The sequence below is a fragment of the Herpailurus yagouaroundi genome, unplaced genomic scaffold, assembly GCF_014898765.1.
Source record: "Herpailurus yagouaroundi ecotype Mexico unplaced genomic scaffold, PumYag 166, whole genome shotgun sequence".
Taxonomy (NCBI): domain Eukaryota; kingdom Metazoa; phylum Chordata; class Mammalia; order Carnivora; family Felidae; genus Herpailurus; species Herpailurus yagouaroundi.
The window spans coordinates 249,336-262,241 of NW_024412407.1; the positions used below are offsets into that span (position 1 = coordinate 249,336).

General features: G+C 35.5%; 1 protein-coding gene across 1 annotated transcript; it reads right to left on the reverse strand.

The window, feature by feature from the left end:
• Nucleotides 1–4,667: 4,667 nt before the first annotated feature.
• OR10A7 (olfactory receptor family 10 subfamily A member 7) lies at nucleotides 4,668–5,618 on the reverse strand. Its single transcript, XM_040489043.1, has one exon. It carries the CDS (start codon nucleotides 5,616–5,618, stop codon nucleotides 4,668–4,670), a length of 951 nt encoding a protein of 316 aa, XP_040344977.1.
• Nucleotides 5,619–12,906: the final 7,288 nt, after the last annotated feature.

Consider the following 12,906-nt stretch of genomic DNA (forward strand, 5'->3'; position numbering starts at 1 on the left):
GCATTCTATCCAGAAGTCATTGCTAGAACCCATGTCAAGAAGTATTTACCTGTTTTCATCTATGAGTTTTATGGTTTCATGTCTTACACTTAAAACTTGAATTTGAGTTAATTTTTGTGAGTGGTGTCAGACAAGGGTCTTCTTTCATTTACATGTGAATATCCAACTTTCCTACATAATTTATTGAAGTGACTGTCTTTTCTCCATTGAGTATTCTTGACTCCTTGGTCAACTATTCATTGATGTGTATGCATCTTGGTTTTAAAAACTAATATTAGCAACACATATTTGATTTCACTTTATTAATATGGTTTTTGTTCACATTAACAACTAAAAATTGATTACACAATTATCTTTTTTTTTCTATCACACATTTTTCCATAAATCTGTCAATTGTTGTAGGTAAAGAAAATATATCCAACTAATCTGAAAATTAAAAATATCAAAATATTTTTTAAGGTCATATCCAAAGGCTTATTTTAAAATTATTTTTGCCCTCTGTCCAGATGCCCTTAAAACACATAGATCAAGTTATTCACTTCTTATTTATGATGAAGGGCGGTTTTTGTCTCTACATATCAATATATTCCATATATACATATGTGTATGTATTTTTTTTCTTCTGGATCTAGAATGTTCCTTTCATAACATTCTGGGCAAGCCATTTTGATAGGAACTTACAGATTAATTTTGTCGGAAGACACTTCCTGACTTGTTTTCTATCGTTCGACGTCTTCATTAAATCAAAGAAAAACAAAAGAATCCAAAAAAACTCAAACTGACTTTTCATGATTTACCCAGGAAACATATTGAAAAGATAGTGAGAAGTATACTGCATCAATCTCTGGACACTGTCACTGCAGTCTCCATGGCCCTGGAAACTGGGACCCACTGGCTTCAGGTGGATCCCCACTGTCTCCATTTCTTTGCATTGTTAAATCAGAATTCAGTATGTTATCAGTTGAGCTAGCTTACATGCCCACAAACTGGCTGTAAGGGAGTCTGGTAAAATACATACGTGACCTTCAGATTCCCTCATGGGAAATGTTTTCTGCCTTCCTTCCCTAAGACTCAAAAATGAGGAGTCCAGAGGCTAAGCAGTTAGTGAATGATCACTGTTCCCGCCTTTCTGAATGTTCCGAATTGTAATAGCACAATGAAAGCTGACATGACTTTGCCACAAATCTGTGCTAGAGATGAGGTTTCATGGAGGATAAATAGTTATTGTGTATTGGATCTTGATTCAAAATAGTGATTATCTGACTACCAAATATGTGGGTTTCATTCCATAATGAATCAACATTGTGAGTGCATTTTATTCTCTTTACTACCTGAAAATCCACAGCACTCACTATCAACATTATTTAATAAAACGAGTTTATAAATGTGCATGTATGTGCATTTCGTAGCATTGATTTTGGTATATTGAGAATTTTGCTTTATGACTTCATTACATAATTGTATTTTTACTAAAGCTCTTAAGTTTTGTCTCCTAACCAAATTTAAAACTCCCTTGGGACAGTGTTATTTCCTCCATGTTAAATAAATAAAGCAATTCTATACTTTGGATTGGATTCACAAATTTGACTTGATTGTCATTGAAATAAAGCAAGATAGAATTTTTAAGCTATATTTAAATATCAACCACGTTGATAGCTCATTCTTCTTCCCTCAGTTCTCATACATGTGACAGGATTGGATAATACATAAACTGAACTAACCAATTTTTTAAAATTTGTTTGTCTTTTAATATTTACTTTTGTGAGAGAGAGAGAGAGAGAGAGAGAGAGAGAGAGAAAATGAGTGTGTGGGGGGAGCAGAGAGAGAGAAAGTGAGACACAGAATCCCAAGCAGGCTCCAGGCTCTGAGCTGTTAGCACAGAGCCTGATCCAGGGCTCAAACTCACGAACCATGAGATCATGACCCCAGCCTACGCTGGTTGCTTAACCAACTGAGCCACAGGTGCCCCTGAACTAACCAATTCTTATTTTAGGGGTGCCAGGTTTGGTCTTTGAGGGCATCTTCTGACACTCAAACTGAAAGACATTTGGAGGAGATATTTCCGGAAAAGCTTATAAATGACAATAAGGGGACATATATATAGAAGTGCTCTAATGAATTATAAACCTAAGAAACACTCTTTACAAAATGTTTTTTCACTATCACTAAAAGAGTCAATCATATCACCATAAAGACAATGATAAAAATATCTTTCCAAAGAAAACTCTAGAATACTATTAGTGATGAAAATCTTAGCATTTTGGCAGGGGTGGTGAATTACTTATCAAATCAATACTTTCAATCATCTCTCTGGATATAATAATGACTCTATTAATTGGCTTTTGGAACTCTAAAGAAAAAACCAAGCTGTAAATTGAGGATGACAAGCCTGAAGAAAAAAATGTCTCAAACAGCCTGTGGCTTTATGACTTACATCAATTTTAATGAAACTATATGAAACATAGTAATCGTGTTATAAATTCCTTTCAAGAAGCCAGGGATTATAAATCATATAAGATATGCAATAGATGAATGACTTATGAAAATTTTGGCTGGCATCTTACAAGAAGAAATCAATTTTACATTTTATTCAAAACATAATATATGCATAACTAAAGCATACCATTTAACATGTGAGATCTGATCCTATATTTTCTGTTATTTTCACAACAGTACTATCAAACACTCAGATAGCATTTACTTGCCATTGACTGTTTTCATAAATTGTTGTGTTATTCTATTCTAGTTTGTATTACGCTAGCTTATTAAATGCATACACATGCACTACTAAACTGATTTTAAAAACTCACAATCTACTCATGAGTCACACACAACTAGTAGAAAAACGTTGCAACAGTCTTACCAGATGGTCACTGAACTTAGTGACATTAATTTTGGGATATATGCATTTAACTTAAAAAACTAAAAGGCCATTGAAGGAGAAAGATTTAAAGAAACTGATATTTCTTACCCTAAATTCCCAATATAGTCAATGGCTACAAATCTCAGGGAATTGCATTTAAATTAAAATAGTTATCTCAAGTTGCATATTTGTGATGATTTAAATTTTTCCTGGAAATTGACCAAGAATGATGGAGGTTGGTTACCGCTTAAAAACAAATCTATACAATTTTGAAAAAAGGCTAATTGCTAATGAAGACTTGGAGCAACAGATATTATTAGATATAAGTTGCATATTCAAAGCCAATGTATCTTTATGCTCTGGGAAATATTACAGTTTCCAAAATTACATTTGACCCAGTCACATTTTGTCTTCTTAGTTGTTTGAAGGCATTTAAGGTGTCAATTAAAAAAAAAAAAATCCCATCTATAATCATGCTCTATCTGGATGAAAATGTGACTAGAGATTTTTAACACATTACCATATTGAATTTCAAACACAGAAGGGTCTGAATTTAAATTCTTGTGGCTACCTCTCAACAACTCTTTGCCTTGTCAAGAGTCTTAAATTTTCTGATTCCAATATGTCTTTTAGAAAATTAAATGTATAATAAGATCTACCTGTTGGGTTGTTGCATGGACATTAAAGACAGTGACTTGATAGATCATGTTGTCTATTATTATCACTACTCTTTTGGTTTTACTATAGTGTCCAGCAAGTATTTTTTGTTTAAATTCTAATAAGTAAAAGTTAATTAGTAAAAATGAATAGATGATTTAGCCAACGATCAAAAAAGTCCAGACCCACATCATCAAATGTTAATACTAAAATAATCTTATTAAATAACTTCATTTAAAACAGCTACACATATAAACAATTTGAACCATGAATTCTTGGCAACTAGAAGTCTCTACCTTTTAATACATATTTTAAAAAGTTAGTAAAACACAGTACATGATTATATTTGCATCACATTAGCTGCAGAATGTATAGAGGTTTGTGGTGAATATTTTCATTTACACTTCATGATTTTCTATTCTGATTTGTGCCCCACAAGGCTGGCCTTTATATACTGCACCAATAGACATTCTTGCCCTCTGTCTCAGATTTTTTTTTAAGTTTATTTATTTCTTTTGAGAGAACAAGAGAGCAAGAGTGGTGGAGGGACAGAGAGAGAGAGAGAGAGAGGGAGAGAATCCCAACCAGGCTATGCACTAGCTGTGCAGAGCTAGATGTGGGGCTTCAACTCATAAACTGCAAGATTATGACCTGAGCAGATCAAGAGTTGGACCTCAACCAACTGAGCCACACAGGTGCCCCTCAGATTTGGTTGGATGAAGAACAGGAATCGGCAAATTTGAGAGTCAGGATGGAATAAGACTGGGATGGCTGCTTTCCTCTACTAAAAACCAGAATTCCTGTTGAGTGACTTTTATTTATTGTAGTAGGATCATCCTGGTTCCAGTTCATACTCCTCTTTGTCCCTTCAGGGCAAGAGATATGGAATTTCCATCTTATGAGCTGTGTGACAGTTATCTAACTCCATCCCCCAGTTTGTTAAGAGCCCCCTCATTAATATTCTCTCAATGATTCCAATTTGAAAGTACCATCCATCTCTTGCTGAGACTCAGACTGATACACTGAGATCCACCCATCACGGTAAGTGATACTGACAAAATCAAAGCAAATCTTATATTCTTTTTAAGCTTTTGTCAGTGGGTCCTGCTGCCCCTGCTTTGCTTAGAAACACTCTAGACAATAGAATTCAAAACACATCTAACTTCTGCAAGACTTTTTGAGTGACTGTCCTCTTGACAGCCCCCTTCACTTCATTGTTCCTTAGGCTGTAGATGATCGGATTTAACATAGGAGTGATGACAGTGTATGACAATGACACTAGCTTCTTGCTTTCAGGGGACTGGCTGGATTTGGGCCGTAGGTAGGTCAAACTGGCGGTTCCATAGAAAAGGGATACCACAATGAGGTGTGATGAACAGGTGGAGAATGCCTTCTGGCGACCAGTAGCAGATGGCATCCTGAGAACAGTTGTGATAATGCGGATGTAGGAGACCAAAATGAGGGAAAAAGGAAACATAATAAACAGTAGTGTGGAGGCAAGCGCTTGCATTTCATACATGCTTGTGTCCTGAGTGACTAGTTTCAACACCGGAGGACCATCACAAAAAAAGTGGTCTATGGTATTTGGTCCGCAGAAAGGAAGGGCCATCAACCAAGCTGTTTGTAGCATAGAGACAGGAACACCAGACATCCAAGAGCCAACAGCCATCCACAAGCACAGGGACCTATTCATTATGACTGAATAACGGAGAGGGTTACAGATGGCCACAAAGCGATCATAAGCCATCATAGACAGAAGAAAACATTCAGAGCTGCCAAAGAAGAAGAAAAAGTACATCTGGGCACCACAGCCTACAAAAGAGATGATTTTCCTTGGAGACACTAGATCGACCAGCATCTTCGGCACCATGACCAAGGTAAAACAGACTTCGAGAAGTGATAGGTTTCGGAGAAAGAAGTACATGGGTGTTTGAAGAGCAGGATCCACACTGGTAACTGTGATGATAAGGAAGTTGCCCAACAAAGTGACTGTATAGATGACCAGGAACAAAATAAAGAGGGAAACTTGCATCTCAGGGTTATTTGTAAAACCGAGAAGAAGAAATTCAGTGACTCTGGTGTGATTTTCACAAATCATGTCTCAGACTAGTTTCTCTGTAAGAATCAAATATGTGCACGAAAGGATATTGTTTAAATACAGGTATAATCTCAAATATATCAATAAAATCCATAAAAGCATCACTGTGCTCAGGCATCTCATCGTTCTATTCCTCTCGTGCAGAAATAATGTTTACAATAAAATATAAGCAAGATCAAAGAAATATTTTGCACGACTCCTACTAATTGCTTATCACGTAGGTGCATTTTTTTTTTTTTTTTTTTTTTTGTCAGTAGTCACAACCTGCAGCTCATGTTCTTCATCAGAGGCATGCCGTTGTCAGGATTAAGTAGAAGTAGTTTAGGCAGATGATATTTAAAATAGAATCATCTAGGGGCGCCTGGGTGGCGCAGTCGGTTAAGCGTCCGACTTCAACCAGGTCACGATCTCGCGGTCCGTGAGTTCGAGCCCCGCGTCAGGCTCTGGGCTGATGGCTCGGAGCCTGGAGCCTGTTTCCGATTCTGTGTCTCCCTCTCTCTCTGCCCCTCCCCCGTTCATGCTCTGTCTCTCTCTGTCCCAAAAATAAAATAAAAAAACATTGAAAAAAAAATAGAATCATCTACTAATTTTTAAAAATATGAAATAAATCCAGGGAACAAAAAGAGAAAATATGGGCGAGTTTGACTTTTGGAATCTTTTAGGATATAGATTGCATGTTTATAAGAATGGAGTGTGTACTCCACACCATCATCTTCTATGTACATATACATTTACATATACGTTTACATGTGCACACACATGTATGTATATATGAAAAACAATTGATAAACATAGTAAAAAATAAGCATAACTTACATGTTTGATTTTGGTGTTTTTCTGTAATCTTCCTGGGGCTACTAACTTATGTGATTTTTAATATTGTCTCTTGAACCATAATTTGACTTCCCTGGGCCCCTATTTCTACTACTGACATAAGTATGGTCCTATTATTTGTGTTGGGCTTAAAAATCCTTCTGAACAATTGTGACTTTGAATAGAGAAGTCCTCCTTCCAAATTCAGTTTTCATTAAGTAGAGATGGGTAGGATGTTGAACTAGGATTCAACAAAAGACCACAAGGGAAAGCAAAATAGAGAAATTTATTACTCACTGGTCCTGGAGGAGGCACACAGCTCACCCAAGGTGCCACATGGGGAAGTCAAGGCACAGTGCAGGCAGAGAGAGTGAAGCAGGAGCTGGGGCACATACTTGTATTAGAATCTGAGAGTGGGGTACTTTGGGGTTCCCTGGCTAAGGCCAGTTTGGTCAATTTAGACCAAAAAGAGCATGACTTGGGTATGCTTTCTTGCGGTTTTTATCTAAGGGCTAAGGAGAAAGCCCCAGGAGACAGGGGAATCTATGATTTATCACAAAGGCGGTTGGGGAATCATATCAGGAGCTTATATTTACTTGTGATTCTGGGCTGTTACCTAAGGTTTGCATTCAAGCGGCGGCCGGGGGGAGGTTAATACCAGTTCAAGGGCCCTGCAGGCAATCTGGCTACCCCAAAAAGATGTCAAGTCAGCAGCACCATGAGGTAGTTTAGCTAAACTCTGAATAGACTGTCAATCATTTCCAAAACTGCATGGTCAGAAGTGAGAGTTAGTCACTATTGTGCGTCCACTAAAAATCTAGCCATAAAAGTATTCACTCATTTATTATGAACTCGATTGCTATATCTTATTTAGAATTAAGTATTGTGACCAAAAGTAGAATTAGACAAATATTTTCTGTACAAGCTTTACTCGGCAATAGCATAGCAGACATTAGTAATGTCAGAAACATATTGGAAAAATAATTACTCATAATGCTACGTTGAGACTGAGATGAACAATGTTTTTTTTTAATAGTAGGGTTAGGTGAATATTGGATCTACTATTTTACAGTACACTTTCTAATTTAATTCAGAAAGATACTTAACTACTTCCTTCTATAGTAAAAACATTTAAAACAGATTTCCCCTCTGAAAGAAAGGAGCTGAAAACTCACAGCTTCTGGATCCATTCTGAAATAAGTGGCTCATTCGAAGAATTCTGCTTTAATTCCATCCCAAATATATGTACTTGTGATACTCTCTCACTTGTCTATTTTGCTTACTCTAAGTTCTGAAGCCAACTTCCTCAGTAGCATAAGGAAAGGAATGTTGGTGCTCCCACACTCTCCGTTCCCCTAGAAGTCCCAGAATCACAGGGACAGATGTAACGGTAATTGTGCCCATTAGCCTCTCACCATTATTGCAAAACATACTTCAATACCGTTCTCATCATCAGTGAAAGAACAACAACATTGTTATTGGTGCATTTAGCAAAACTGATAAAAAGCTTCACATGTATTTTCATGCTCACCAGCATTTTGCAACAATTCTATACTTGTCATGGCACTAAAATTACTCCATTATTTGGAGAAAAATAAGAATATGAGAGTTGATGAAAGTATCCATATTTTATTGAAATTTATTCATTTATATTTATTATATTATGATTTTTAGTTATGCCTAAAATGCCCGAGCCACTACCGCCCCTCAGAACTCTGATATTGATGCCACAGAAAGCAATGCTAGGTTGAATGGCTGAACTTTGAGTGATCAAGCTCTACAGTGTACCATCCATGGTCTCTAATGTAAAATAAGAATAAGGCTATCCAAGAAAATCACCATTTTCTTGATTGCTTGAAAATTAGTGTTGTAAATTTTTCACCATGCCTGGGCACATTTAAATTCAAAATTTTGGAAAATTAAGGGTTGATAATATCATAGAATGTGTCTCCAAGTGTTCCTCTCTTTCCTGCTATAATCCTAAAAACCCTACTGACTACATTGCATATATCCTCTTTGGGAAAGATTTGTCAGCAGTGATTACAAGCAATACCACAGATTTATATTATCTTTTTTAAAATTCGCAAACTGTGACCGAGTTGCCATGATTACTACATGCTCTAGAGAATATAAAATTTTACTTGCTGCATAGCATTTTGATAACTTAATGACATTTACTTAAGTCCACTAACTTAGCTGGCTATATCTCAGGAGTCCAAAGAGCTCTTTCACTTCTTACTAAGCTGGTCAGCTTGCAACATTTCTGAAGAAACAAATTTTACCTTTCATTCTAGCCAGGTTTCTCCCAAATATATATTTTCCCATTAAAACAATTGATTATGGATCTTTGCAATTACATCATCAGTATTTGGAACACCAGACAAAGCTGAAATCATCATTACATGTCTCTTACTGGAACAGTACAACACAAAGTGTAGTTACTTAATTGGAAAATGAATGAACCCAGTCTCTGAATTGAAAAGACTTTGCATGGTTGTAATCCACAGCATTCCTTAAGTACACAACTCTCATTTTTTTCTTCATACTCATTTCTTTACCATTCTATAGCTTTCTAGACAGAACAAGGACCCCATTACTTTTTGTTTTATTTTAATGAATTATGAGCTTATTCCTTTTTCCATAAAGTCCTATATTTACTTGTCTTAAAATGTTTTTATTATACACAGATATGCAGATAACATGAGTTTTTTTTTAATTGAGGGAAGAAATAAGCCATAAAGAATATCTGGATATATCTTACCAAATAAAACCTTGTATTTCTTCTTTAATTAGAAGTTTCATGACAACTTTAAAGATACATAATTTTGTTTGTTGGTTCAAATTTTCAGAACTAAGCAAATACCTTGGACACACTAACCTGCTTTGCAATGGCACTAAGTGGTGGATATATTTTAGTAGTAATATTTAAAAGTGTGACTGGCTTTGGGGAAATGACCCAAGGGATATTAGAAGGAACTACTATTAATTACACACCTGTTTAAATCTCATAGTGGAGAATGTAGAATTTTCATGAAACTGTCTATATTTTTTAAGGTATAATGACTGCAATTCAATATGTATTTTTCAATAATAGATATTTTGTGGTGGGTCTATTGGGCACACTGGTCAAATCGCTCAGGATTACAACTATTAATATGCCAAGACTGTATAAGGAACAGAGATTTTCATTTTCCCTGTAAGATTTTTGTATTTTTTATGGAATAGAATTTGGTCCAATACTGTCAAAAGAGATTTGTACTACGTCCTTGAAACTTACATGATTTTTAAATTTCAAATTTTAATTCATTTGTAAATGTTATCTTAAACATATATTTTTCTAGTAATAATCATTTCAAATGATTAAACACCTCAAGTTAAGCTGATAATTGGCACGTATTTTATTGCAGTCTTATACCCTAAATAGTTTGGCTGTTGGTTTGTTTTAATAGGAGAACACTGTAGACAGTACCAAATTTCATATAACATTCCATGGAAGTAGTATCTTATAATGTCTAAGTTAATGCCAAAAAAAAGTAAGTAATTTTTCTTTTCTTTTTTAATACTTGGAATATTTTATTTTTGGAATTTCTAAAGCTCTTTCAATTTACTAGATAGAGACAACTAGCCACTAAATACACTGTGTAAGCTCAGTGTGTAAGTGTCCAATTGCCACTTTACGGTAGTCTAGCTCCTGGCCAGTTCCTAAAGTCATCTTGTACGACGCATCCCCTAAGTATATATTACTGCCACCTTGTGAGTCATTCATCATAACTATTTTAGCTGATAATTTTCCAGTTGTTACACATTTGCATTTGCCTGAAAAAACATCAGTGATTCTTTTCCATAGATTTTTTTCTTCACCTACGAAGTGACAGGCACTGTGCTAAACAGCAGGTTTGAAAGGTACACTAGACACAGATGCCCATCTCAAAAAGATTGCATTACAATTCTAATTTAACAAAATTCACTTTTTACCTTCACATGTTTATTGTTTTTTTCTTCCATAGATATTTCACACCCCTTCAAAAACTTTTTACAAAACTCAACCATAATCGCCAATAGTGGTTACATGAATCTACACATGCAATAAAATGGTATAGAGCCATTCACGTGTATTCACATTTTGTAAAATGTCAACTTAGTGTGTTTGATGTCCTGCTTTATGTTTAACTAAAATGTGCACGTGACCACCCTGTACTATCTTTGCAACTTCTTGTGAATCTGTATCATTTATAACCATGAGATTCATTTTGAAAGAGTAAAGAATGAAGATATGTCAGCAGGATAGGCTATCTAGTGGCTCTTGAATAAAGATAAAGTATGTCCTTACATTCGTCTAGGATTTGGTCCATAGATTTCAGTTTTGGAAGCACTTGTATATCAAAATGAATTTCCCCCCAAGAAATAATGGAAACTCAGATGATTCATTCCACAACCCAAAAATATTCATATAAAAATGATTGCAATACTGCAATATAATGCAAAATAATAAAGAAAATACAAAGTGTAAAGAAAATAAAATTAATTAAGATTAATTTTATCTTAGGGGCTTAGGGCATGGACATCTTTGAGGAGCCATTGATCTTCCTGCCATGTTGACTTGCCAAAAACATTATCTGGAATTCATAAAATTCCTAATTAAAGTACAATTCATATGTTTGCTTTTAATTACAACAAGAAATAATGACAACAATTCATCCCTAGAATTTTCAAAACAATAGTAAGTTAAATCCAATGAAAATGGAAGGAAAGTGTGCCTGGGTGACTCATAAAGAGTCTGTTAAGCCTCCGATTCTTGTTTTTGGCTCAGGTCGTGATCTCATGGTCGTGAGATCAAACCCTGCATCAGACTCCACACTGAACATGGAGCCTTCTTGGGATTCTCTTTCTCCCTTTCTCCCTTTCTCCCTACCCCTCCCCTGCTAGTGCTTGCTTGCTCCCTTTCTCTCTCTCTTTCTCAAAATAAATAAAACATTTAAAAACATGAAATAAATTTGGGGCGTCTCAGTGGATCAGTCAATTAAGCATCTGACTTTGGCTCAGGTCATGATCTCCTGGTTCATGAGTTCGAGTCCCGTGTCAGGCTCTGTGCTGACAGCTCAGACCCTGGCCTGCTTCGGATTCTGTGTCTCCCTCTCTCTATGCTCCTCCCTCTCTCATGCTCTGTCTCTCTTCCTCTCCCTAAAAGTAAAAATAAACATTAAAAAATTTTTTTAATAAAAAATGAAATAAATAAAAAAAAGGAAATGGAAGGAAATAAATTACAAAGAAAACATCAGAGATTAGTGAAACAAAATGTTATGTACAGAGGAGAATATTAGTGGACCCAGCATTGATCTTTGAAAAGATAAAATTTGGCAATGTTCTGGCAAGATACACTCAGAAAATAAAGCAAATAATAAAAAAGTAATAAATAATAAATAAAAGGTATCTCTACTCAGGTATTCCAGATTAAAAAAGAATGAGTGTCAAATAAAGATAACACTGAGGAAAAAAAGATAGTTTTCTAAAACTGACTCAAGAAAAAATGGATAACTGGATTAGACATACAATTTTGCAAAAGATGAATCAGTAGTCAAAAAAAGTTCCCCCCAAAATAGACCCAGATGACTTCACCAGAAAATTCTACCAATTTACAACAAAACAAACACAAAAACACACAATGAAGTCTTTCACAAACTGTTTTTGTGTGTAATAATAGAAGAGATGTTAGTACAGTAAAACCTTGGTTTGCGAGCACAAGTTTTTCTGGAAAAGTGCTTATAATCCAAAGCACTTGTATATCAAAATGAATTTCCCCCCAAGAAATAATGGAAACTCAGATGATTCATTCCACAACCCAAAAGTATTCATATAAAAAGGATTGCAATACTGCAATATAATGCAAAACAATAAAGAAAATACAAAGCGTAAAGAAAAATAAATTAATCTGTGCTTACCTTTGAAAAAAAGCTTTATGGCTGGTGTGAGGGAGACGAGAGTTTGTGTAGAACAACTTTCACTATCACTAGTGGAATCTCTGCTTTCTATTGACTTAATGGAATCCTTTTCTTTGTGCAACTTTAACAAGGAACCCAGACAATGACACTTGTTTTTGCCTCCTTGTGAGGATTTCACAGAAATGTGACATTGCATTGTTGTCAAACAGATTCATCGCTCCCACTACAGCCTTATTCATGTGGTTCCTTTCTACAAAATGTTGCCATTTCTCACATTTTACCCTTCTCCCTAATCTCGTTTGAAGTGAAGGATTCCTCCACCTTTTTCTCCTTCTTCTTTGCGGACAAGATGCAAATGTAAACTTCTTACAAAATCTTGCAATTTCGGTCACTCGCATACCTTGTTCGTACTTCTCGATGATTTCCTTCTTAATTTCCACTAAAATAACCTCCTTCTTCTTACCATCTTTCTTTTCAACATTTTCTCTGCATGGGGGTCATTGTATATGTTCGCATGGATGTTGACTACAGTACAG